Source organism: Acomys russatus, chromosome 26, assembly GCF_903995435.1.
Source record: "Acomys russatus chromosome 26, mAcoRus1.1, whole genome shotgun sequence".
NCBI lineage: Eukaryota > Metazoa > Chordata > Mammalia > Rodentia > Muridae > Acomys > Acomys russatus.
Window position 1 is genome coordinate 18,905,232 of NC_067162.1, and position 27,256 is coordinate 18,932,487.

Here is a 27,256-nt window from a genome sequence, read left to right on the forward strand (position 1 = left end):
GATGCTGGAGTTACAGGAGACTGTGAGTCTCCTGGTATGGGTGACAGGAACCAACCTTAGTTCTCTGCAAGAACAGATGTGCTCTTAACGGCTGAGCCATCTCTCTAGTCCCAGAGATGTAAGTGATTTTTTTTTTTTTACAAAGAAAGGCCCAAGGCCATAGTCCTTTTCTGATGAATTCCTTCGAACATGTAAATAAGAGTTAACACGGAGGGCTGGAGAGATGGCTCAGCAGTCAAGAGTGTTGAGTTCTTACAGAGAATAAATTCTCTTCCAACTCCCACAACAGCAACTCAGAGCTGCTTGTGACTAAGGCACCCTGGCATCTGTGGAGGCATATACATATAATGTAATTATTTAAAACAAATGTAACCTCAGAAAGATTCCAAAAATATTAATAATGGGCCCCATAGCTGACCTCCACAATCATAACTTCTGAGAGTAGCACTGAAGACCTTGACTGAAGAAGACCCTCTTCCAAGTTTTTCTTAAAATTTAGACTCTGGAAGCCTTACTAAAGGAAGGGGAATGCCTGTTTAAATGCTCAAGAATTCTTCAATTCTACCCTTAAAATAAATATTCCTTGGTAAAGAAGCTGTTCATTTGAGCCTCTTACCTTCTCCTGTGAGGAAAATCAGTCTCCTATTTTTGGATGCTAATAAAAAAAAAAGCCATAGAAATGTATAACTTTATGTTTTCTGTTTAAAGTCTCATTTTAATGTGGAATATCTAGAGGTGTGGAAAAATAAGCTCATTGAGGCCAGTGAAAATACGGCAGGTGCTAGGACCCAACGGAACTCAGCAACTTCATTTGGAGGTGAAGCATCTCCTCATGGGTGTGGTTCCGTTTTAGGCAGGTACAGAAAAGCCAGTTCATCCACATGTGCACCACTCTGACTCTATTGCGGCTCTCTCCAAACCATTTCCAGGATATTAGCGGCGTTCACACCTGTTCGCTAACCTGCAAGCATGTTTCTGGCAAAGGCGATCCTGGAAGGGGCAGATCGGGGTCTTGGGGAGGCTCTTGGGGGCCTTCTTGGAGGAGGTGGTCAGGGAAGAGGAGGAGGAGGAGGAGGAAGAGGAAGCAACATTGGAGGGATCATTGGAGGAATTGTCAATTTTATCAGTGAGGCTGCCGCAGCTCAGTACACCCCAGAGCCGCCTCCCCCGCAGCAGCGGCATTTTACCGCTGTGGAGGCGTCAGAAAGTGAGGAAGTCAGGAGATTTCGGCAGCAGTTTGCGCAGCTGGCTGGACCCGACATGGAGGTGGGTGCCACCGACTTGATGAATATCCTCAACAAAGTCCTTTCCAAGCATAAGGATCTGAAGACCGAGGGCTTCAGCCTTGACACCTGCAGGAGCATCGTGTCTGTCATGGACAGTGACACGACAGGGAAGCTGGGCTTTGAGGAGTTTAAGTACCTGTGGAACAACATCAAGAAATGGCAGTGTGTTTTTAAGCAGTATGACCGGGACCATTCCGGCTCTCTCAGGAGCTCCCAGCTGCACGGGGCCCTGCAGGCGGCAGGCTTCCAGCTAAACGAGCAACTCTACCTAATGATCGTCCGTCGGTACGCTGACGAGGACGGCAGTATGGATTTCAACAACTTCATCAGTTGCCTGGTTCGCCTGGATGCCATGTTTCGCGCTTTCAAGTCTCTGGATCGTGACGCGGATGGCCTGATTCAGGTGTCTATCCGAGAGTGGCTGCAGCTCACCATGTATTCCTGACATGGGTGCAGAGAGGTGGAGCCCCCATCCCTGAAGGACCAGACTGCAGAAAGCATGGCTGTGGGCGCCACAGCTCATATCCCACCCAACAGCTACCATTTCCTGGTGGGCTCTTATAACGCTGCATAGTACTCATCGTAGCGTACACTTTACTGCTTGATTAAAACTAAATTTGGACAAAAAAAGTGTCCTGAGTGGTTTGTATGTCAGTTCTTGAGAGATGCTATGTGGAGACGTGTATATGTGATGGGCAGGTGTTGGCTTTGAAAGGCTGTTGTTGGCAAATGGATTTGCATTGCGTAATATCGTGGAATTAAGTCAAGAAAGCATCGGAGGTACAAATTTCTTTTTCTGTTGAAAAGCTGAGGAGGAAGGTTAAAGTCTTTCCTACTCCTAATTTCACATCTGGTCTTCATATTATGAAGAACACTCTCCAGAGAACTTATTTTATTGTGTGGAAATAGATTTGAAAATAGGAGATTAAGCAGTTTTAAGTAGGGCGTTATCATTTTATTAAAAAAAAATTATATATAGAGCACTTGCCTAAAAGCCTAGACTCCTTAGTCTGCCTTTTAGTAAGACAGATAGAGCAGATTTGTTTTGGTGCGTTGGTAAAGAGTTAAGGGCCTTGAGGAATAAAGGCATACCGTTGTTCCTAGTGTCTTTGGCCACCTTAATGAAGCCAAACGATCACTCTTCTGTTTACTTCACACAAAGTCAGGCACACCCAGGTGATGTTAGCCAGCTCTTGTCCTGTCTTGTCCTACCTCAGAGTAAGGAAAATTCTTTTGCTTATCTTTGAAAACAACAGGCAGGGAGAAACGTTGAAAGAAAAAAAAAAAAAAAAAAAAAAGCCAACACACGTAATTAGCAGTTGGTGAAGTGGAAGATGAAGCAAGGTAGACAACAGTATTGCTGACTTTTCCTGCAGCAGTGCTGTGAGGCTCTGGCTGCAATTTAGCATTGCAGGGGGAGTCCTTTAGCCATGAGTGGCTGACTCCCACTCCAGATGACAGGAGTCTCTTCAGAACCCTCTCTGCCTTAAGCTCTTTAGGTCATGCTAATGAGCAGCCAAGCTGACAGTCTTAAGCGCTTTACATTATGTCTGTCTCCCAGGGTTTTTCAAATCTGCCTTCGCAGCAACTGCCAAGCTGGAGCGCTGGCGCTGCCTTCATTCAAGGAGAGAAAATAGGAACAGTGGAAACCTGCCACCCTACCACTGAGTTAACCATGTCCTTCGAGTGTTCAGCTCTTAACCTGATTTTATTATTTTCGTACAAGCTATTTGTTTCAGCTGAGCAAGCAGAACCCGGGCATGTTGGAGGAGACACCTCAAGAGAGGTACCTGCTCCCCGCCCTTCAGGGTTTTTCACTCTCTGCTGTGTTTATTACATTCCTTCCACCCTGAGCCACTTTAGAGACTCCTTCTGAGATCAAAACTGAATTATTCTCCCTCTTTTGAGTCATTTAGAAGAAAGTTGTAACTATGGGAATGGTCTAGCAGTAGCTGGCCTCCTAGGAGGTCTAGAGCACCTGTCTGAAAGCCCCAGCGACACCGGGAGAGGTTGGCATTTGGTCTCTGTGTGTACCATCACTGCCCTCATGTAGTGTTTATGAACTACCACACACACGATTCTGAACTGAGACAAGCACAGAGATCGTATCTGCTCTCTTCAAGGGACTTGTAATTTCACTTGCTCTGAGAGTTTACCTGGGCCAGCTGTGGGTATGTAAGCATGAAGCTGCTGCCAGCAACCTCACCTTCATATCAGCCTCCCTGCTGTAGAATACACCCAGGAGCACATCAGACACGGGGAGTGGGAGAGGAGCCAGGGAAGGGAGAAAGCCGCCAAGATGCCTATCAGGGCTCAGACTGTTTTTCTAATGTGATCTCCACATCGTGGCTGTGAAAAGGACGATGTCGAGCTTGTGTTCTTGATGCAGATTTCCTCATGAGTGTCTTCTAAGCGTTAAGGCTGGCGTCGCACACCAGAAGAGGCGGGAAGCGTTCCCTTCATTCCTCCAGCTAAAGGAATACCTATTTTCAGGATTACCCTCTAACATCCAGAAGCCACCTATGGTTCTTGTTCTCTCTAGTCATTTAAAATTTATCTAAATAACCCCAGTCACCAGTGTGGACATTAGAAAATTCAGTCCAAACTCAAAATTGTCCCAAGTAGATCAACCTTTGGTTCTTATATATATTATATATTATGTATGAACAGTGACTGAGTTTTTAAGTTTTCATTCAATATTTAACGTTTAAAGGTGTACTTTCAGGGTTAGAGAAAGTATTAATTTGCAACTATAAAAAAATGTACCATATCCGGGCATGGTGGCACACACCTGTAATCCTAGCACCTGGGAGGCAGAGGCAGGCAGATCTCTGCGAGTTCGAGGCCAGGCTACACAGAGAAACCGGATAGAGAGAGACAGACAGACAGACAAACAGACAGAGAGACAGAGACAGACAGAGACACAGAGAGAGAGACAGAGAGAGAGAGAGAGACAGAGATACCATGTGTTGGGCATGGAGGCACATGTCTGTGATCTTCACACTTGAGACAAAGGCCTCAGGTCAGGAGTTCAAGTCAAGCCTTGACTATGTATGTAACCCAGAGACCAGGCTGGGTTACATGAGACCCTATGTCAGCCCCTGGAACCCCCATACAACAATTATCCATTTCTGTATGGAAAGCCAGTAGAGCCTGGGAAGAAGGCATTTGATTCTTCCACCCCATTGTCAGTGAACATCTGACGTTACAGGGTCCAGTCACGGCAGTAAACTGAGAATAATAGCGAGACGAACATACGGAACTGTATTACCTGCAGACTTACATTTTGAAACTGCGTGTAACTTCGAAAGTAGCTATCTTGCTTGTAGCCACTAAGTTCTATAACCTGTAAAAACACAGAAAAGAAAATGTGTGCTGCGTATCCGAGAGGGAGAAACTTCCAACAACATTCATAATTTGTATGTCATCTTGAAGGTCACTTTAGGGATACTTTTTTTTTTTTTTTTTTTTTTTTAGTGTTTTAAAGCGTCGCCTGCCTAACAACAACCCTGTGCCAAATGTGAGTTCATCTTGAAAAATGTCAGACTCACTGTTTGAAAGTGCTTACATAATGTCAATTATATTAAAATAGTTTCATTACAGGAAAATTGGTAGTATTCTTATACGTGTGGTAGAAATGTACTCCTAGTCAGAGTACCCAGGTAACTGGAACACTTCTGCCTTGATAGCCGAGGCATGCAATGTCCTAATAGTGTTTCTCAGCAGTATAATGTGCCATCACAGATGGAGACTATTGCAGACAAATAGATTCTATTTTTGGGGAATGTTTGTGTTTTGAGCTTTACTCTGAGAGCATTGGTCATCTCTTATCCAAAAAGATGACATCAATTATAATGCAACAAAGAGGGGAAAACATTCTTGGCAATTAACCCTTGTAATATGTATTCAGAGCTGTATCCTGAAAGGTTGCAAGACTCAAAACCTCATAAAAATTTTGTAAATGAAAAATGTACGTTAAATAAATTAAGTAGTGAAACAGCCTTGAAGTGCTGATGCCTGAAGATTGGGCCATTTATTCCTCCTGAGGTTTTATTTACTTAGTTTATTTTATATGTATGAATGTTTTGCCTGTGTGTTAATGCACCATGTGTGTACAGTGTCTGCAGGGGCCAGACTAGAATAGTCAATACCAATACCCTTGCACTGGAGTTACAGATAGTTGTGAGCTGCCATGTGGGTGCTGGAAGTCAAACCCGGGTCCTCTGGAAGAAGAGCAGGTGTTTTTAACTGCTGGGCTGTCTCTCTGTGCCCCCTCCTGGGATTTTAAACAGCTAATATAAGGACAAGTTACCTAGACTTTCCCATTGCTCCCAGAAGCCAGGGTGGCAGGTAAAAGGTGCTGGGAGACTGGGCTCACTGTGAGCCCTCCCACATTCTGCGCTTTTCTGATCCTGTTGGCTTCCAAGCAAGGGATGGCATTCACAGATGCAGCTCACTGGAAGGTTGGCCACATCGCTTTCTGCGGTGCCTCTGCGGGTCTTCTTGGTGCCAAGTCTTGGCTTTTTCCCAGCTCTGCTTGGCAAAGGATATGGAGAAATGGCTAGAACCTTCCATTGAAAGGTTTATTTCTTCATTTACATGTTTCTCTGAAATAAATTTTAAGAGCAGGTGCTATTATTAAATTTACAATTCTTCCTGAGGAGATTTTAAGGAAACCACTATGGGTTTAATGGAACAATGTTTAAGTCACAAAGCTGAGTCAAAATAAAAACATTAAAAGAATATATGTTGTAATATAACTTTTTGCCCATTTTAAAATATTCTTTTTCAAAGTATGTAAATGCCGCTTTTATTTTCTCAGATGAAGAGATGAGAGCCATACCCAAGCTTTATGAGTACATGGCTTGGGATGAGCCCAGAGTGTTTCTATCTAACTATCCCTAGGCCTAGGCCTGGAAATTTCTAGCCTCCATACAATCTACTCTTCTGCAAGCCTGTGCCTCGAAGGATTTAGCTTCCAGCCTCCACCTGGTAACCTAGACCTAGAATATTTTCAGCCTCCAAGACTTACTGCTGAATAAGATCACCCTTTTTAGTTCTTTCTGAACTGGCTGGCTGGCTCAAAATAAGCTGTTAGGGCTTAAAGCTCCTCTCCAAGCTGACTGATTCAAATTGGCTTTTCTCTGCTTCTGACTTCTCACTGAATTGCTCTGCTTGGAAAAACTGCCCCTGAACTCCATGAACTGAACTGCACAATCTCAACTGCACTCAACTGAATTGAACCCAACTTCACCAAACTCTGCTGTACTCCCAAACTCAACTCTACAGTCTCCATAAACTATCCTGATCTCTGCTCTGAAGTAGCCTCTTTCCTACCAGTTCTCAAGAGAGTTGGTCATATCCTATCTCTGACTCATTCTGTCAAATATTTCTCTGATTCATCACTTTGTCCACCCCTCAATTAGATGTCATTCTTTGAGATTAAAGGTGTATGCTAACGGTGTGTCTGTATTCCAGCCGGAGAGATTAAAGAAGTGTACTAAAGGATGTGTCTGATTTCACCCAGATCATACAGACCTAGGTCTTTGGATATGGTCTTTAATCCATGTTGCTGGATTAAAATTCCTCTACAAAAGTGTTCATTGAATTTGAGTGACTGATGGTCAAACTACTTAAATCTAATTGCAGTTATAGCAATAGTAGGCTTTATTAACTTGAAGTGAAATGCATATCTTAGTTTCACTATTAGTTTCTACAATTTCTTCCAGTTATAAATTTTATTCTGAATTAGGAGCCTCAGTAGTATATCATTAATGCAATAAAATAATCTCTCCAGGTAACTTTCATCTTGATTTTTTTTCTCCTTCACATTACTAGAAAGAAAAATTACGTATTCTTTTTCGTGTGAGTCAAGAGTCTGTCATAATATAATTGTGTCAGTTGAAAAAAAAAATGTGCCCATTAATGTGTGCCATACTTAACCATCATATACTAATGGAAGTTTGGGCTCCAGCACATTGCCATGTTCCACGGCTGCTGGCAAGCGGGAGTTGTTACATTTTCATTTCTACAAAAAAGAGGGTTGGTGCTTGGCCTGTGTTGACAGCGAGCACTGATTATTACCGAGTCCTGTATTGTTCAGTGTTTCCTCTTGAATCTTCCCTCATGTTCTGACCTACATCTCCCCCTCCTCTGTCTTTTTTATTCGAAACAGGGTTCCTCCTTGCAGCCCTAGTTGGCCTGGAACTCATTCTGTAGACCAGGCTGGACTCAAACCCACAGAACTCCACCTGCCTCGATTTCATAGGAAGGCACATCTATCCTCCTAGCCCATATGGACGTATAGTCTGTGCTCCTAGATCAACTTTGCTATGATTCAAAGCTCCTCGGCATCTAGGGCTCATTAAAAAAAAAACACTGTGTACAGTATGTTAAGAATTAAATGATGATGGGGCTGGAGTGATGGCTCAGTGGTTAAGAGCACTGTCTGCTCTTCCAGAGGTCCTGAGTTCAATTCCCAGCAACCACATGGTGGCTCACAACCATCTATAATGTGATATAATGTACACTGTATACATAATAAATAAATAAATAATTTTTTAAAAATTAAATGGTGATGGTACAAGGAGCATAATGTACTACTTAAGATGTTGTCCTCTTTGAGGCTTCCATGGTGATGACGTAGATGGTCATTGTGGCAGTGACTACCTGATACATATGATATGTGATATCAGTTAGAAACTTTAAGTAGGCGCATACAGCCGGATATAACTTACGCAACAATAAAGCTGATTTTTAAAAAATAGTTATTCTCAAGACGTTTCTAGACAAATAGAGAAGTTGAATGATGTGAGGTTTTGTCTTAGAAATAAACCCTGATACTCGAGGGAAATCTTAAAATCTCTGTTTCTGCCTCTTCTGGTGGGAGCAGGAAATTGAATTATTATTCCTTTTAGTTTCTGCCCTGCAGTAAGATAAAGTAATATGTGGAAAGTGACTTGACTTTTAGAGGGCTTCACTCTTGAGAAGTGCATGAAAACCTCCCTAGGAAAAAAAAAACTGTGCTGTGAAGAGTCAGCTGCCATTTCAGGGGCTTTGTCGGAAACCGTCTTCTCAAGCGCAGCTGCCGACTGTGTAGGTGAAGATCACATACCTGCTGATGCCCAGTGTCCTTTGTCAATGTGCAATGAAGCATTGCTCCTGCCTTGTTGCCCTGGCTGCATGGTTTATCAGGAGCCTCATCACTTGAGGGCTGTACTACGGAATCCATTCTCACCCCGCGGATTCTCCTCATAGTGCTGTCTCCCTGCTCCCTCCTCGCCATCGCATCCCTCCTGTTTCCCCTTGTGTCTGTTCTCTCTTCTGGTCTTCCCTCACCTTCTGCCCTGCCTCTCCTCCTCCTTCTTTTCCTTCTTTATTTGAGACAGAGTTCCACCTTTCAGCCCTGGCTGTCGTGGAACTCACGCTGTAGACCAGGCTGGCCTCGAACTCACAGAGCTCTACCTGCCTTTGCCTCCCACGTGCTGAGATTAAAGTAGGCACCACCAAGGCTGGCTCCTTTCTTCCTCTTTATCTTAAGCTCTCATTCTCTATAGTTAGGGTATATGTCAGCCTGAGCTGGAATCATCCATCTTTGTTTTCTGTTGCCATCATGACACTCTCCTGAACTGTATCATTCTGGTTGTGTTTGGTTTCTGTTGGCTTCAAAGTACAGGGGCTTCTGGGACAGAAATCCCCAAGGAGTTGTTGGTTTTGGCTCAGTTGCTTTTGGTTTATTCTAGATTAATAATTAAGAACTAAAGAATGCAGCTTAATTAATGCCTCAGTTTCCCCCCTTTTCCCCTTTCATTTCCATTTTCTGTGTTAATAAACAGCAAAGGGTTTATTAACCTTCCAGGACCTTTGGGGATCCTCTGATGCTGGCCATTTTGGCAGGACCATTTTCCCTTCCATTTCATTTCATTTCATTTTTATTTTTATTTCATTTCCATGGACCCCAGTGCTTTATTCCCAACTAAGGATTAAGGTCTTAGTCCATGCCTCCCTGACAGGTTCTCATCAAAGCAATTTTAAACTTAGAAATCCACACTGAGTGTCAGTGGGTCACTATCCATGGCTTCGGTGGTAAGTGCTTATGGTCATTATTGGCTATACTGTGTTTTGCCTCCTGAGCTGGGGACTGAGTAGCCTGTCCCTTGCTGTCCTTCTCAGGAAACTTCTCTTCACCAGTGCATGGCGCTTCAGTGCTACCCAGCATCCTTGTCCTGCACCTCTCTAACTGACTGGTATCTTTTCCCAGAATAATGATGGCAGCATTGACTTCCGAGAGTATGTGATCGGCCTGGCTGTCTTGTGCAACCCTGCCAACACAGAAGAGATCATCCAGGTGGCATTTAAGGTACTGCCAACCCCACTGACCACATCTCAGTTGGCCTTCTAAATATGTGTTGACTCTAACTCCATTATTTGGAAAAATCAGTGAATCTGTCCCCCGAGTTTATAGATCTGCTGTGACATGTTTGGGAGGGTAATGTGATTAAGCCAATTGCTACTGAGAATAAAGAAAACACAGCATCCATTTAAACAAAGGTGGGAGCAGCCTAGGTGCGAGCGTCATGACCGAAGAGCAGGTGATTTAGCAAATTAATGTTATTTCTTTTCAGCCCTCTTTTGAAGCCCTGGAGTAAGATTTATAAATAAATACCATCCCTTGCCCCTCATCCTGATTCATCTAGAAAGTTCTGATCTGTCCTTGTTTTTGCAGCTGGCAGATTGCTTAAGTGGCACTTCAGTGCTGGAATTTCTTTTGTGTGGTGATGTCAGGCCAACATTGTCATCATCGATGTCCCAAGTTTCTACCCTGCTGTATCGACTACCACATACTGTAGTAGTCAATGTATTTTCAGTCTAGTGCAGGCATCTAACTTAGGAGGGGAAAAAAATCTCTCTTCTCCCCAGCAAAGCCAGAGCAAAAAGTGTATTTTGAAGATCCAGACTGCACTTGCTGGTCACGAATACTATATTCTAAAGTGCATATCCTCCTGAGAGTGGAAATGTTTTCTCGTTTAGTGTTTCATCGCGGCGTTTCCTTTGCGCTTTGAGTTCCATGGAGTCCTCTCTCAACTGAGGCAGTGCCTTCACCTCCCCATCTGTCTTGCCAAGCTGGGCTCATTGATTTGCACAGAGGCAGCCTCGGCTTCCGTGTAGCCTGAATGCCAGTGACCTTCTCTCTGACCGCCTCCTCTTCTCTGCCTGGCTTTCTCTGGGGTAGAGATCCCACTGTGGCTCCAACAGGCTCCCCCCCTCCAGGATCTAGAAAAACCCTCTGGACAAGACCTCTTTTTCATGGTTTAGAGCCCTGCCCCCCCAGGCATGAGCTCTGGATTCTGTATGTTCTGTCACTGTTAGAGGAATCCCTGTGGGTACTTTCTATTGCAGATTGCTTTAAACGCAGAAAAGTAGATGTAAAGAACTGCATGGTTAATGCTCAGCAGATGGGCATGATGCAGGGGCCAGACACTGTTCCAAAGTTCCGAACCTTCAGCTTTTAGACTTACTCATCAAAGACCCTAAAATGAGACATGGAGCTAACTCATCCCAGTCCAGGCATCTCTGTTTCTGTTTCGAGACTGTATGTGTAATTATATGTTTAGCTGACCAAATAGTCACTCTTGGTTTCTCAATGAAAGACCCAATAGAACAGTTGGCCCTTAATCACAGTAATTACTGTTTTTAAAGAAGTCATGAAAATCTTGAACAGCCTAGACCGTGCTTTGAAGATGGAGGATGGAAGAAAGGAAGATTCATATCTAAAAATAGCTCATTTTTCTCTTTGGCAAGGGTCATGCTTTACATTGGTGTTTTTTTCTATCTATCTACCTATCTATCAATAATTTATCATCTATCATTAATCCATCTATCATTTATCTATCTATTTCTATCATCTGTATACATATATATGTGTGTATATATGTATATACATATATACACACATATATATTTACATATATATATACATATACACATACACACACACACTTTTTTTTTGAGACAAGGTCTCACACTGTAGCCCAGGCTGGCTCAAACTTGAAGTACTTCTATCTCAGCCCCTTGAATGTTAGGATTACAGGTACAGCTCACCCTGCCTTTTTAGTATATCTTATGCTTTGTCAACATTTTTGCATATTTTTTGTTTCCTGTTAGTAATACGCTTTCATAGTCTATGGAATCCGGTCACCTCCTTGCACTTTACAGCTAACTTCCTACCCTTTGTTTCCTCTTTACATTGAGCTATACAGGTAAGATATTAGAGGTTTTTAGTTGCAGTAGGATCGACTCTAGCTGATAGACAAAATAGTAGTGATGTGGCCAGGGAAGAGGCCAAGGAGAATGCACTGAACCAGCCCAGTCCAGAGGTCCCGGGTATAGGAGCAGTCCTGTACCCTTCCCTGCGCCCTACAGGTAAAGGGAGTGAGCGGTTCACAATTCACATTCAAGGACGGCCTGAACAGTCTTGCTTAATAGAGAATTGTCTCATGGGGCAGGGGGCGCCTACAGTGCTTTATACAATGGGAAATATCATTCCCCTAAGGAAACTGGGTATCAGGCTTTCTCTATGGGTCCAGACTGGGGCTTATGACAGATCTGTGAATTGACCAGCAGAGATGATTGGGGGTTCTTACCGGGGAAAGGAAATCAAGGAGAAGCTTGGCTGTGGCCAAGAATCAGCATAGAAGAAGGAAGACCCAGAATGGACCGGTAGAAAGAGATGGTAGGGAAGTGAGACCTCCCAGCTGTGCCGGGTGTAGACTGCTAAGGTGGGTGGAGAGAATTGCTAAAGGGTGGAGAAGATTAGCGGGGGGGGGGGGGTGCTTAGGGGAGGTGGGTGCCACTGAGTCCTGGTGGTTAATGCATAAAGTCCAAGTTACATAAGGAAGCTGAGGTCGGCAGTTTATGAAAAGCCGTCAGTTCACTTCTCTCTCCCCAGCCACCTTCACTCCCCAGTTAAAAGCTCAACACAGGAAATGGGCCAGAAGCCTGTTTTTTTTTTTTCCATCTTGGGGGAACAAATCCTAACTTTGAGCTGTGGACCTTTTTTCTCTCGCCCACTATTCAGTATTCACTTAACAACTCTTTCCGTGACTACTGGACCTTACCGATGCCAATTTTTCCATGTCTTTGATGTAATGTTTGGTCTAAAATAGAGACTTTAACCACCGGGGCTTTCCGTAGTGAGCATCACCCTTTGAATGCTAGCTCTGCCACTTAGAGGTTGTGTGCCCTGGGAGAGAACTTCCTACCTTCATTGGACCTCCGCTGCCTCATATGCAAGAGCGGGCTGATGGTGGCACCTGTTGACTCAGTGATATTGGGAGCATTAAGGATTAATACATTTAAAGGGAACTGAATGCCCTTGATCAATGTCTGCATAGAGCAAGTTCTAGTTAAAAATTCTTAATAGCCAGAGAGGATTTTGATTATTTGTTATCCATCATTCATTTACTCCTCTTCCACTGCTTGGCTTTTAACCTTCCTGGTCCACTGTTATTTGGCGGGGGAGAGGGGGTTGTTTGTTTGTTTCACCTGTAAATATAATTACCGTTCATGTCTGTGTTAGCTCACTGTCTTCTTTGGCTCACACAGCTCAGTGGTGGCTGTCCCACGGCTAGGTCTTTACTCTGTTCTTTCTCAACAGAGAAGCTGCACACACCCATGGATTCAGTTCTTTCCTGAATTTCTACCTGGAACCTTTCTTGAGCTTGTAGCTGATTTCCCCTCCATCACACCTGGCCCTTCTGACTCAAATTTAAATGTCCAGGTCTAACCCTTGATCTCATTTGGCAGTGGTTCTTAGGACAGTTTTCCTGTTACCCAACTAGCAGACTTCGTCTCTTTGGTTCCCCTCCATTGCTACAACCTTTTCCTGCACATCCTATCTGTGCTGCGTATAAAGTCTGCCTTCCTGTCCTGCTTGTCCACCCTAGATTCACGTAGTTTTCTCACTTGTAGCCATTAGCAGTGTCCTGCCTCCACCCTGTCCTACGCACTCTGCTCTGGAATACACGCAATCACTTCCCCAGTATTAGGTGGGGCCATATGCATCCACCGTGATCTGGTTCCGGCTTCTCCGTCAGTCCCTGGACTGAAGGCCAAGGGCCTTACCTGCCAGTCCTTTTATCTTCTGGGAATATCTCTTTCTGTTATGAGGTCCAACTGTAATGACAGCTTCTCTGGAAAGCCTTTGAGAATGACTCATCATGTCCCCCAGGGCTCTCAGGTCTTTTGGTCTCAGGTCTCAGGTCTCAGGTATTGGCATGTCCCAATTTTAATTCTGTCTCTTCCCAAGACCAGACTGCTATACATTTTTAAATCATTCAAGAGTAGCAGAGACCGCCCTCTCTCTCTCCATATATATATCACATGCATATACATTATGTACCTATCACATGCATACTGCTTCATATATAATATATATGTGTATGTGTGTGTGTGTTTGTGTATATATATAAAACAATAACTGTTTCCATTATTAAAGACTTTATCTTCCAAATAATTCAGTACCACAGGCTTTAGGAGCCTACCTCTGTATACGTTTCCCTTGTAGCTCTTTGATGTTGATGAGGACGGCTACATAACAGAGGAAGAGTTTTGCACCATTCTGCAGGCGTCTCTCGGAGTGACTGACCTTGACGTTTCTGGTCTCTTCAAGGAAATTGCCCAGGGGGACTCTGTTTCCTACGGTGAGTAGACAAGCCCAACCCATCTCCCCGCCCTCCCCCGCCCCGCCCTGCCCTTCTCCCGCAACCCCCACTACTAGGAAATCATCTAGGCTACAAATAGCACTGATGGCAATGACTGTATTAATTGTCATGGTGGTGATAATAATGCATAGCTTCTGAAGACTTATGTGCTAGATACTCTTCTATATTCTGTGAATATGAATGTCTTTAATCGGTGTCCCATGCTTTCACATCTGTATTTGGCAAAGAACAAAGGATTTGGGTAATTTCCTTGAGATTGTCAGAGCCAGGATCCAAATTCGAAGAGTCTGGCTGTAGAGCCTGAGGCATTGATGACACCTCAGTGCCTTTCACATCTCCTATGAGGCTGCCCAGGCTGCCCTGAGCGAGCTAACCAACTGCAGTGGAGGAGTATGCACCAAGGCACCGACAGCGGAAGCAGCTGAACAGTTTACTGATGCTTAACATGGTAGTGTCTGTAAACCTGGGCAACCTTTGTCCTTTCCATCCTGTGGCGAGCACCCATGAGGGTGTGACCGTCACTAAAGAAGGCCTGTGGTATCGATACAGGCCCACGCATCAGCTGCTCCTTCATCCTGGTGCCTCAAGACTGTATACATCAAAACAACGGTGGCGAATCGCTTTCCCTGTGTTACCCAGGGTAGTCTTAAAAAAAAAAAGAAAAGAAAAGAAAAAAAAAGCATAGCTCTGTTCACAGGCCTAAGTGATTGTTTTCTGCTTAGCTTTGATGTGGTCCTGATGCCACGCTGGCTTATCTTCCTCCGGCTTTCCCCTCTGGCTGAAGGGCACTCTCTAACTACCTAATTACCTTGCTCTGACGGTGGTGTTCACCGAGCTGCAGCTTTAGTAATGCGCATGGGATGGGCAAAGCAGGCCACATATTTTCTCATTCTGTGTTTAGTTGCTGGCATTTTGGTTGCCCATATTCTCTTTTAGATAGTTACGTGCAGAGGGGAGTGGATCTACTGAGCTTATTAAAAAGGGGGGGGGGGGAAGCCTTCAAAAACTCATGCGAACTAAAGTTTCTTTGGTTATCTGCTTCTGTAACATTCTCTATTACTCGAAATACCAATTTTAAAACAGCATTTGTTTTTATATTTGTTTATTTGTATGCCTCTGTGAGTTTTCGTGCATCACGTACATGCAGGAGCCCACGAGGCCAGAAGAGGGCATCAGATCCCCTGCAAATGGTGTTACAGACGGTTGGGAGCCAGTGTGTGGGTGTTTAAAACCGCTGAACAATCTCTCCATACCAGAACTACCAAATTTTGATGAAGTGTTTCATTGGAAGATAATGACTTAAGTTAAATTAAAAACTGTTTGTAGGTGGCCATACTTTTGTCAGCTTAAATTAGAGAACTATGCTCCATGGTCTTTTCTTTTTAAGATTTAGTTATTTTATGTCTATGAGTTTTTTATGTGTGTGGGTGTTTGTGTACCATGTGCATACCTGGTGCCCCCAGAAGTCAGAAGGAGACAATGGATCTCCTGATACTGGCATTGTGGACAATTGTCAGCTGCCATGTGGGTGCTGGGAGTCAAATCTAAGGCTCTATGCAAGAATAAGTGCTCTTGACTAATGAGACTCTCACCAGTCCCAGGGACTTTGTCTTTTTCTTCTTCTTCTTTTTAACTAATGTTTCGTACAATATATTCTGATCATAAATTTATTTATGTAGTTGAAAACGTATACATGTATATAGAGCTTTTAGTCATATCCACGTCTCAAGCTCTCTCCCCAGCTCCCTCCAGGCCCTCTCAGGACATCTCCCTTCCAATGTTACTTCCTCTTTGTAAATAACCCTCTGAGTCTGATTGGCACTGCACACGCGCACATGGGCGTGGTATCATCCACAGGAACACCCACAGTCTGGTGATCCACCAGCAGCCAGAGCTTGATTTTTTTTTTTCCATTTAACCTTTTTTCCTTTCAGAACACCCAGAATCTCTCCCATCCCCTAATACTATGTAAGTCCAAATTATAAGAAAATTGAGATAGTTAAGTATTCTTAAAAAGGAATGTTGACATGAGGTAAGAACATAATCCTTTAGATCGTTAGCATTCTTGCTTCTCCATTAGCCGAGTCAAAGGCCTGGTTCTGCTTACAGTCACTTCTTAGGCCTTCTTGAAAAACAAGATACTGTTGGTTTGTTTTGAGACAACGTCTTACTATGTAGTCCTTGCTGACTTGGAACCCACCAGGATCCACCTGCTCATGCCTCCCAGGTGCTGGGGTTAAACCACCAGAACCTCAGATACATTCTAGTGCCACAGATATCCCACTCAGTGGCTTCAATCCTTTGAACAAAGCACAGGTCTTAAAAGTATAGCCTTAGACTTAGTAAGCCAACTCCCGTGTTCATAAGTCTGCCTAGAAACCATTCAGCCCATCCTCCTCACTGAAAGGGGCTAAAGACGTGGAAGAAGTTTTAAAACTGACAGTATCGTATTGTGGAAGCTCAGGCTTATTGGAGATTTGGGATGGAAGTCCGCATTGATACGCCCACTGTGTTGATCTCAGTTCCCAGATCTATAACACTGACAGGGAAGAGAGGCAGGACCTGGGGCTCCTGGGATCTGATTATTGAATGTGCTTTCCTAGCCGTTATTGGTTGTAAGTTTGGGCTCAGTTTGTCAAGTCTGCACCTTTCTCCATAAGAGCTAAGGGTTAAAATAGTTTTAAAATCTAGCCATAGACAGTCCTGGATAACAGATTTTTTTTAAAAAAACTATAGAAAATGGAATGAGATAAGAACGTCAAGCCCAGTGCATGTTATGAAATGAGCACCTGTGTAACTACCGTTCAGAAAGACGAAGGGAGCTTGCCCAGAGCAGGAGCCCCTCGTGGGAAAGGATTCCTTGTTTCACGTCATCAGTTCACCACAGACGTGTGCATCACAACATGTTTAAGTTTTGTCTAAGTTTTTGAGCTTTCCATAAATGAGCTGCTATAATCCGTGTTCTTTTGTCTCTGGCATTTTTCATCCAGCACATGTAGTCATTTCATTCGCTTTCACTGCGCTCCTTGCTACTGTCGACCTGAGCCGTTTTCTTTCTTCCCTGGTATGAATGATGTTGCTTTGCTGTGAACATTTTTTGTCCCTGTCTCCCAGGCACAATTCCCGGTTTCCGTAGGTTGTGTACCTCGGAATGGGATTAGGAAGTTTATTTATTAGATTAGCAAATATGTGTCTTCAACTTGACTAGATGTTGGAAAAGCTATAACAGAGCAGTGGTACCACGTGTGTTCTCGTCAGCGGGTTTTTCTGGGTTGAGTAACAGGATTCTGTGACAACTACACGGTTAGGATCTTCTGTTAAGTTTCATCATGCCAAATGAAGAACCACCCTAACTTGTTGGTTTCTCTCTCTCTCTCTCTCTTTCTCTCTCTCTCTCTCTCTCTCTCTCTCTCTCTCTCTCTCTCTCTCTCTCTGTCTCTCTCTCTCTCTCTCTCTTCTAGAGGAATTCAAAAGGTTTGCCCTAAAGCACCCAGAATATGCCAAGATATTTACCACGTACTTAGACCTCCAGACGTGCCATGTGTTTTCGTTGCCAGATGAAGTCCAGACAGCTCCCTCTGTGGCTAGTAATAAAGTCAGCCCTGAGACCCATGAGGAAGGCGCCTCAGACAAAAAGGTTGACTGAAAAGCTCAGTGTCCCCAGCGAGGAAAGGTGGCGTGGGAAAGGTGTTTATTGGGAACACTGTAAATGTACTTATCAAGTAATGTACAAAACAGAAAGCTTTTTTTTACTAAAATGATGTATTTTCTTCCTAAAATGTTTTTATTAACCCCACATATATCAAGTAAGCTCCTTTTGTTTAACTTTGTGCTTTACTGGTTGCACTAACTGATGATAAAGTACTGTATATTTTTATGAAATTTTCAGTTTGATTTTCATAATAAATAAATGCATTGGCCTTAACTCTGTGCTGGCCAACGTTAATCAACACCATGTGTTTAGTGGCTACAAACAACTTTCGGTCCTTTCACATATAGTAATACTATGTTTTCTCTAATTCCTTCCCTTTTGGGAAGTAAGACTAAAGAATCTGGAAAACATGGCAGAATTTTGTACCTTTATCTTTACAGGTTGATTTTTTTCCATTTAAATTTCAGTTTCCTGGCTAGGAGAGGGGAGCGAGCCCTTAGTTAGGTGAACTTCATAGGAGCACAGGCTCGCCTTGACGTGCATCTCTACTGCAGGTCTCTAAGATGCCTGCTTAGGACAGCCGTTCCTCTTACACCACCCATAGCACAGAAGGGACTGCGTCTTACAGATGACTGCTGTGGCTACAAGCTGAGTGGGAATTGCCTTATTGAGGGGAACAGTGATTGCCTAATGAGAAAATGAATTGTTTGCTACAGAGTTGAATTGAATTTGAGTTGGCTGGTTCCGAAGATAGCATTTTCCCAATAAACAAATCAGACTTGATCTTTTTCTGTAAATGGCCAAATTAGTATATTTTACCATCCAATTCAAGAGGGAGTTTTATTGTATTAGTTTTTCTCTCAGACTTTAGAGTTGGTCAGAAATATCCATGTGGAAAACAGAAACTTCCAATGTGTCACCGAGAGCCAAGGTATCAAGAAGCTTAGTTTGTTAACGTGTGGCCACATCTATGCCCAGGCAGGAGTTCCCTCTAGGCTAAGCAAAAATGTCCTTGAATTCAATTTTTATTGGGACCTATGTCTGCATGCTTTTAATATCATTTCCATTTGAGGTTTTGAATAAAGAACTGATTTATTAAAAGAATGTATAAAACAACCGGTTTCTGTTCTGCGTTCAGTGTTTGGCGCCAAATTCTTTGCTCTGGCTAGATTCCAGAATCTATTAGAGAGTCACAGATAAGCCAGAGTTTAAACTCCCTTTTGAGGCTCAGTGGTCGCCTGAAAATGTTGGAAACTATATTTAATCAAAGGCCTTGATTTTAAACTACTTTAAACACACACACAAAGCAGGTGTAGTTTATCCCTCTTTGCTTTTTTGAGTTTCTCTGTGTAGCCTTGGCTGAACTGGACTTAACTTTGTAAGCCAGACTGTCCTCGAACTCACAGAGATCCACCTGCCTCTGCCTCCCAGAATGCTGGGATTACAGGTGCCTGTGCTACTGCGCCTGGATAGCAGATGCCTTCTAAGTTGATGGCTAAATACATATTTGGATAATTGAGCGCTGACATTTTTATTAAGCACATGTAATTATTTGCTTTGCTTTTCATATGTCTTAAAATCATTTTTAAAAGGTGTTGGATGAGCTGAAGCAATTGCTTAAGCAAGCAATTATGCCAAGTAATGTTTACAATGATGCCTGCCCTGTGCGGTGAATTATGTACTCAGGTGAGCACAGAGAGCCCACATGTTGACCTGATCACGGGGAGCAACATCAGGAATTAGAGGCTTTCTGTGAAGCGCTCAAAAGTGACCCGATCATTTCCTTGTGTTTATACTTCCACTTCTGTCAGTATGATGTTTCTGTTTTATGATTTCATCAATGAATAAAATTACAGTGTAAAACTCGGCAATTACAAAGTTCTGGTTCTGTGACATTATCTCAAATATATGTATTTTACATAAAAATACCATGGTTTGAGTGTGAGTTTACATACAATTCAGCATTTTTCGTTGATCTTGCCATGCTCTCCTGAAAAATTCAAACTTTACCCAAAGTCGTAGTAGTTATTAGTTTTTAGATTTATTTATACTTTCTGTTGTGTGAGTGTTTTGCCTGCATCATGTGTGTGCATCCTGTGTGTGCAGTGCCCACGAAGGCCAAGGCCATAGAAGATCCCCTGGACTTACAGATGATTGTTAATCATTGTGTGGGATTTGGGACCAACTCTGGATCCTCTGTTAGAGCAGCCAGTGCTCATACCCGCTGAGCCATCTCTCCAGCAACCTGTACTTATTCTTAAGGAGCTTGACTTGACTGACGCTTAGCCCTTTTCTATAGAACAGGCCTGGACTTTCCTGCCCTCACAACAATGCCTTTTAAAGAGGCTCTTCTCCTCTTAACATCACAGTGTGCTTACAACAGTGTCCCTTTTCTTACGCCATCCCATTATCTGTGCTGATGGCAAATATCATGTTTGCATCTTAAGACCCTCAAGTAACTCTTTTTACCACTTTTTATTCTAAACAGTAAATTGCACTTAAGAGAAAAAATCTGAAAGGGGAAAGAAAAACTGTTTTGTATTTATCTCCATATTTAGTTTCTATTTCTGGCATTTTTATTTTCCTTTCTTTTTGTAATTCCACCATTTCTTCTGTATGTTCTTGAACAATCCCCTCTTTCTTTTTTTGTTTGTTTGTTTTGTTTTTGTTTTTGTTTTTCTGGACAGGTTTCTCTGTGTAGTTCTGAGTGTCCTAGAACTTGCTCTGTAGATGAGACTGCCCTCAAACTCACAGAGATCCACCTGCCTGTGCCTCCCAAGTGCTGAGCTTAAAAGCGTGCACCGCCACCGCCCAGCTCTTGAGCAATCCTTAAGCACAAGCTTTATGAAAATAATTCTCAGAACTTCCTTTGACCTGAATGTGTTTCTGTCTTCATTTTCTGAAGAATATTTTTTCTAGATAAATAATCCTAAATCACCCCCACTCACCCCCCCCACTTTAGTAATTTAAGTGTTCCACTGCCATCTTCCTCTTCCTGTTTCTGATGAACAGTTAACCACAGTTTTCTTCACAATTTTCTCCTTTGTAAGGAATTCTCGTTTTCATTTTACTTTTATATTTTGTGTATGAGTGTTTTGCCTGCATGCATGTGTGTACCATGTACCTGCAGTGCACATAGAGGCCAGAAGAGGGCATTGTGTCTCCTGGAACTGGAGTCACAGGTGGTTGTAAACTGCCATGTGAGTGCTGGGGATTGAACTCTGGAACCCTGAGCCATCTCCATAATGTATTTTTATCATCACACTACCTTAGACATTTTTCACTTATTAGTAATTTTAAGGAATAATATTATGGTTTACTTGGTCTGGTCTGAACTTTCCTTGTGGAAGAGGCGGGTCTGTTCTTTATTACCTTATTTTTTGAGATTATATTATAATTATAACATTTCCCCATTTCTTTTCCTCCTTCCAAATTCTCCATGAATTCTTCCTTGTGCTTTTTCAAATTCATGCCTTTTTCCTTGCTCTTTTTCATTAATTGTTGTTACATGTGTGTGTTCATGTTCCTGAATATATAAATAGAGCCTGATTAATCTGCATAATGCTACTTGTATGTATGTGTGTTATGCCCAGGGATGACCATTTGGTGTTGATAACCAGTTGGTGTGCTCTTCCTAGGGAAGATGGTCTCTCCCACTCTCAGCATTCCTTACTCACCGGTAGGTCTTTGTGTTCGACTGGACTGAAGCCTCCTGCTTTCCCCATCTACTTTGGCCTATTGTTCCTATCCTCATGTAACCCATGCTTGGACAGACATGTTGGTGTTGGTATTTTGTTTGTTGAACTTTTTTCCATGGTAAAGCTTGTGCTTTCCATCAAGCTTGTAAAATGAATGGTCAAGGGAACTTCTTCAGAAATATTGGAAATGATGAAAGAAGAAGTCTTGGGACATTGTGGGAAAGGAAAGAGTATGGTAAAGAAAGAGAGCAGTTTCAGCAGACCCTTGAGTTTCCTGGATTGTGTTTGATAAGTGAATCGGAAATGATCCTATGTGATTAGCTCTAAGTGTATCTAGGAGCAGCATTAAAGATGATCACATTGTAAATATGTGAAAGTGAAGGGACACCAATGAAGAAACATCTCTGTACCTAAACTGTCAAGTGATGCGCAGACATGACATGAATGTACTGACTCAGAGCAAGCACTTACAAATCTGTGAGAGGTACTCTACAGAACACTCTCAATAAATCAAAATGGAATTAGGGAAATGTCCAGAGAGTCAGGAAAGAGAAAAACCAAAAGTAGCAAGTAACCAAAACAAAAGACAGAGGAAAGCCTTAACATCAAATAACTGAGTAGAATGAATACCTAAATGGACTGTTTGAAGGGCAGAAACTGGTCTGCTGAAGTTTAAAAACTGCACAACTGTATACTGTTCGTAAGAGACTCATTCCAAGCACAGCCACGTAGGTATTAGGACTGGCCAAAGACAGAACCCACCCAGAAGATGTATGGCATGTGTATGTAGTATGTGTGTGCAGATGTATGTTCAGAGAGAAAGAGAAGGACTAAAGACTTCTTGTAAAGTTGTAGAGGCTGGAAAATCCAAAATCTTCAATGTCTGTGCTAAGTTGGAAACCCAAGGAAAGCCTGATGCTACAGTGTGAACCCAGATACAGTTTGAAGGCAGAAGTTTCTTTTCCTCAGAGAACCCCAGCCTGCTTTCCATTAATGCTTCTAACTGAGCGCTGAGTATGAACCTCTCATTTATTCAAAAGTCGGGGAAACGAGGGCTGGCAAGATGACAGTCAGAAGAGGTGAGTCTACATATGTGCCTTCTTGCATATTTGCTCTCCCCTCTACCACCTCCCCTCTCTTATATGCAATAAATAATAGGATTTGGAAGAAGACCCTTCAGAGGCCCACTGAGATGGGACTGAACTAAAAGGGCACTGGTTACCACTCTAAGCCTGACCGGTGGACCATGGTGATGTTCTGAGTCCCTTGGAATTAGTGTTGGTTCAGAGCCAATGTCCAGTAATTCTCAAAAGGCCTGTTACTCTACTTCCTTTTTCTACAACCTTACCATTCCCTTTGAAGGAGGCTGGGAGAAATTTTCACACACACTCATAAAATAAGTAACTGAATGCAAAAGAATGTTGTCAAATGTAAAGGCATCTGGTGTTTAGACTTGAGCTTGTTAACTGAAGTCCTGATTGGGGTAGCCACACCTGTGAGAAAGGGTCTATCAAGCTGGTTGAGGGATTAGAACTTTCATGGCCTTTAATCCCAGCACTCTAGGAGGCAGAGGCAGGTGGATCTCTGTGAGTTCGAGGCCAGCCTGGTCTACAAAGCTGGTCAAAGACAGCCAAGGCTACACAGAGAAACCCTGTCTTGAAAAAAACAAAAACCAACCAAACAAAAAAGAACTTTCATGACTGTGGAAATCTGGAACTCTGTAGCCAACTTTTCTTGGGCTATCCCTAGGCCCCTTAAAAGGCATTCCTTGTCAATTTCTGAGTTTGGCCTAATGTTTTTGTGACTATCTGGTGAGGTCTAGCTGCCAGCAACTGAAAGGCTAAGAACACCACCAGATGACAGCTGAGGCCTCTACAAGATTTCTCTGCTTTGCTGTGCCCAACCTACATGACAGCCCCAACCAACATAATTTTGAAATTCTTTGAGTTGAACATTTCTTTGTTATGTTCCTATAAAAACATAATGAAACTGTTACCATACTGAGACATGAAAATTAGAGTAACTGAAATCTAAGTTCCTGGGCCGTGGTGGGTCCTTATATTTAACATCAGAATAAAAAATATCTGTTGTTCTCTTTGAAGTAAAAACTGGTTTTGCATTGACAGGTCCATCCCCAAGGCATCTTTGTCTATATGTACAAACATTCCATAATATGGGGAAAACATCCCACACCCAGAAACATTTCTGGCATTGAGCATTTTGGATTAAGGATCTCCAACCATAGTCATACATGTGATGAGCTACAGAAAACAAAACAAAAATCAGATATGAGACTTTGTACAGTGACTTTGTGTGGGTGTGATTGTGATCCAGGGCAAAATCATGCAAGGCAGAGATGATGGAGAAGCTGTGAGGCAGAAGACAAATGCCTGCTTCGCTCGTCCTGCCTTTCTTCACTTAAAGCAGTGGCTCCCAACCTTCCTAATGCTGTGGCCCTTTCATACAGTTCCTCATGGTGTGTTGACCCCGAAGCATAAAATTATTTCACTGCTACTTCATTAGTGCACTTTTACTACTGTTACGAATCATAGTATAAACATCTGATGTGTAGGATATGTGATATGGGACCCCTGTGAAAGGATCGTTCATCTCCAACTGGGCCATGCCCCACAGGTTGAGAACCACTGATTTAAACTCTTGTGATCTAGTAACAAAGAGAACAGTGTTTAGCACTATGAGGAGGACCTCTCTGCTTAGTGGGACGGGAAGAATGGGCAGAAGTTAGACAACACATAGGCAAATGAGTATTCTTTTAGGTAAAACAAAATATGCTGGGGAAAAAAACAACTGTTATTCATGAAATCTGTCCTAGTTCCTATCCCCATCCCTGTGATAAACACCATGACCGAAGGCAGCTTGGAGAGGAAAGGGCTTTCATATTGTATTTCCAGGTTAAGAACTTGGAGGCAGGAGCAGAAGTGGAAGCCATGAAATGCTCCTCTCTCTCTCTCTCTCTCTCTCTCTCTCTCTCTCTCTCTCTCTCTCTCTCTATATATATATATATATATATATATATATATATATATATATATATATATATATACACACATGTATATGTATATATATATGTATGTGTGCATGTATGTATGTATGTGTGTATATATATATATGTCCCCAATGGGAGACCTCACAAGACTCACTCATCTGCTTTGTTAGTGTTTCAAGCTAGAATTTGGTAGGAAAAAATAATAAAGCTGAAATTACTGAAGCAAAAATCTTTCCCGTTGATGGAATTTTTTTTTTTAAGAAAAAGCCATTTATTTCTTTTAAGTAGTAAATGCAAGGGTTGTAAACAGCAGTGTGTAGAAGGCTGAGACCACCACCTACTGTAGTTAATTCCTTTCAGGTCCACAGGCTAGAAGAAAACTAGTGACTTGTCAAATAGCATAAGAAATGAGCAGGCAAAACTATAGAAGGCTGAAGTAGCTTCCTGGAGCAGCTACTGTTCTTGAAGACGCAGCCTGCACACCCTCCTTTGGATCTGAAGTGCTCTTCAAACACCTGGTGCTGCCTGGCAGGCCATGTGATTTGTGTGAAGTGGGGCTTAGTGGATGGACAGTAACTCTGGGAAATGCTTTTGAAGGGGATGTCAGGACTCTTCCCATCCACCTGCCTCTTGGCTGCAATGAAGTGAGTAGGTTTCCTAGGCTGTGTCCTTGGCTTGCCAGAGGCCCGAAGTGACCACAGACCAAACCTTTGAAACTATACGTGAAAATAAAGCTTCCCTCAGTATAATTTGGTTATTTTAGACACCTTGCCATAGCAAGAGGAAGCTGACTAACACACTTCAGTAAATGAAGCATCTTCTTGGTGCGATCTTGGTTTTGCCTGAACATTCAAACCCACCACATTCTTGTGGCACATTGTACCTGCCTACACTTGCTATAGTGTTGCAGAACAAGACCCAAATATACTCCTGGCTTGAAAAATGCTTCCTGAAAACAAACAAACAAAAAAACAGAAAACAAAACAACAAACAAAATAAACCCACAGAGAATCCCAATAGGAAGCTGCCGTCATTTTCTGGAGGGGTCATTTTCCTGTCTCTTTCTTTAAATGATAAGGAAACAGAAACCAGGCTCGAAGGTGAATCAGCTTCAAACATCTACGGCCAGCCGCTTTCTCCCATCACCACCTTGCAGCACTTGTGTGCAAGTCGGGAGCTAGTGAGGAAGGTTGTGGGGATGGTTCCCATGGGTGACTCAGAAGGGCTCCTATATCCGATGGAATGTTCTGTAGGTTCCTAGTCCTCAGGCGTGGGGGTGGGGTGTGTGTGTGTAGAATCACTAATAGCTGGCAGTTTCCCTAAACTCTGTCCTTCTGGTCACTGATTCAGTAGGGCATCGCAGGAATGGAACCTAATAGTTTGCTAAAATGCTTCTCAGAAGGCCATGACTAGAATCTACCTGATTTTGTATACAGTCACACTCTCAAAAGAATCGATGGGTCTCTTTAACAAACAAAGAAATGGAGGTCCCTTGAGGCACAGCAACTGCTTGACCCCAATACTGGGGACAGAAGTTCCACATCTGGGGCCAGAGGTAGTCTAGGAAACCACAATTCCCAATTCCCACTTTGGGGACACACCAACACTAAACCATTTTAATTCTTCCACATCTCTGTCTCCACATCTCGAAAAAGAAATGATAGTGCTGACCTTGGTGATGCCCCCATGACATAATATAGGAGAGGACCCTGAAGCCACAGACAGGAGAGAGAGAGAGAGAGAGAGAGAGAGAGAGAGAGAGAGAGAGAGAGAGAGAGAGAGAGAGAGAGAGAGAGAGAGAGAGGAGAGACAGTACGGCCATTAAAAGCCGGTGCTTCCTGTGCCATTGTCTATGCATTTATGGAGGAGTTCCTGCAGAGGTCACCAGGCCCTAGCCAGTGACACATGGCTGCCCAGGGTGGAGCCAGCAGTGAGGGTGGGAAAGAGTATCCTGGAGTTGGAAGAAAATCCTTGTTAGTTCCCAGAGAGCTTGATAGACAGGCTTGAGACCAGAATTTATGTTCACATTGGGCATGGGAGCCCTGAATAGGCAGCATAGGCCTATGGGGTCAGGAGAGAATCTAGGTGGCATGGATGCAGATGGGTCCTCCAGTTCTGTGCCCCATTATCCATTCTGTCAGAGTGTGAATCCTCTCAGTGGCTGCAATGCACAGCTTCTGGATTCTATGGGGGTCATGCCTGTGTTTCCTCATGGATTGCTATGGCTCTTGCTATCTCTGTGACTCAGGTTCCCCATCTGCAATTTTTCCTTTTCTATTTGTTACTATTGAAATCAAACTAATGGTGTGTGTGTGTGTGTGTGTGTGTGTGTGTGTGTGTGTGTGTGTGTGTGTGATACAGAGAGACTGAGGTGAGATGAAAACACTGCAGCATATATCACTCCCATGTCATCCAACATGTATTACTCACACCATTATTAAGTATTTTTTTTAGCCAACATGGACATGTAAATGTCTCAAAATGCAACAATCTGGCAGATGTAATTTGGTGTTTTGCTCCCACAGATCTGTGCCAGATGGCCCTCCTAATGTCCTAGGACACTTTTGGAGATGTGTGGAGGGGGCTAAAGGTATTCTCAGGAGACGGGAGAGATGGCTGCTTTCTGGCCTAACCACCTTCAAAGGACTTAGAGAAGGAAAGAAGTAGGTGAATGAACTTGAGTTGACGCTGGGCCTGCCTAAGTCAAAGCTGTGCATGCAGAGTAGCCAGGAGGTGGGGGTTGTGTTCCCAGCGTTTACTGTGAGCTGGGGCTCATCCTATTGGCAGCTCATGAGGACTGCAAATTACCTTCCTTAGGAAAACCATGCTTCTCAGTCTTGTCCAATGGGACTCTTTAGTGAGGTAAGATGAACTCCAAACTCAGGAAAAAT

The 27,256-nt window shown here is 43.1% G+C and overlaps 2 protein-coding genes across 2 annotated transcripts in view; both read left to right on the forward strand.

Moving 5' to 3' along the window:
* Lpcat2 (lysophosphatidylcholine acyltransferase 2) overlaps positions 1–18,072 on the forward strand; it is a 58,993-nt gene extending 40,921 nt beyond the window's left edge. The window contains exons 12-14 of the mRNA XM_051168647.1: positions 9,547–9,645; positions 13,852–13,987; positions 17,470–18,072. Of these exons, the coding sequence (XP_051024604.1) occupies positions 9,547–9,645; positions 13,852–13,987; positions 17,470–17,654 (420 nt within the window). The 3' untranslated portion in view covers positions 17,655–18,072. The remainder of the gene's footprint in view (positions 1–9,546; positions 9,646–13,851; positions 13,988–17,469) is intronic.
* Capns2 (calpain small subunit 2) lies at positions 759–1,904 on the forward strand. The gene has a single exon (XM_051168646.1). It carries the CDS (start codon positions 970–972, stop codon positions 1,729–1,731), a length of 762 nt encoding a protein of 253 aa, XP_051024603.1. The 5' UTR covers positions 759–969; the 3' UTR covers positions 1,732–1,904.
* Positions 18,073–27,256: the final 9,184 nt, after the last annotated feature.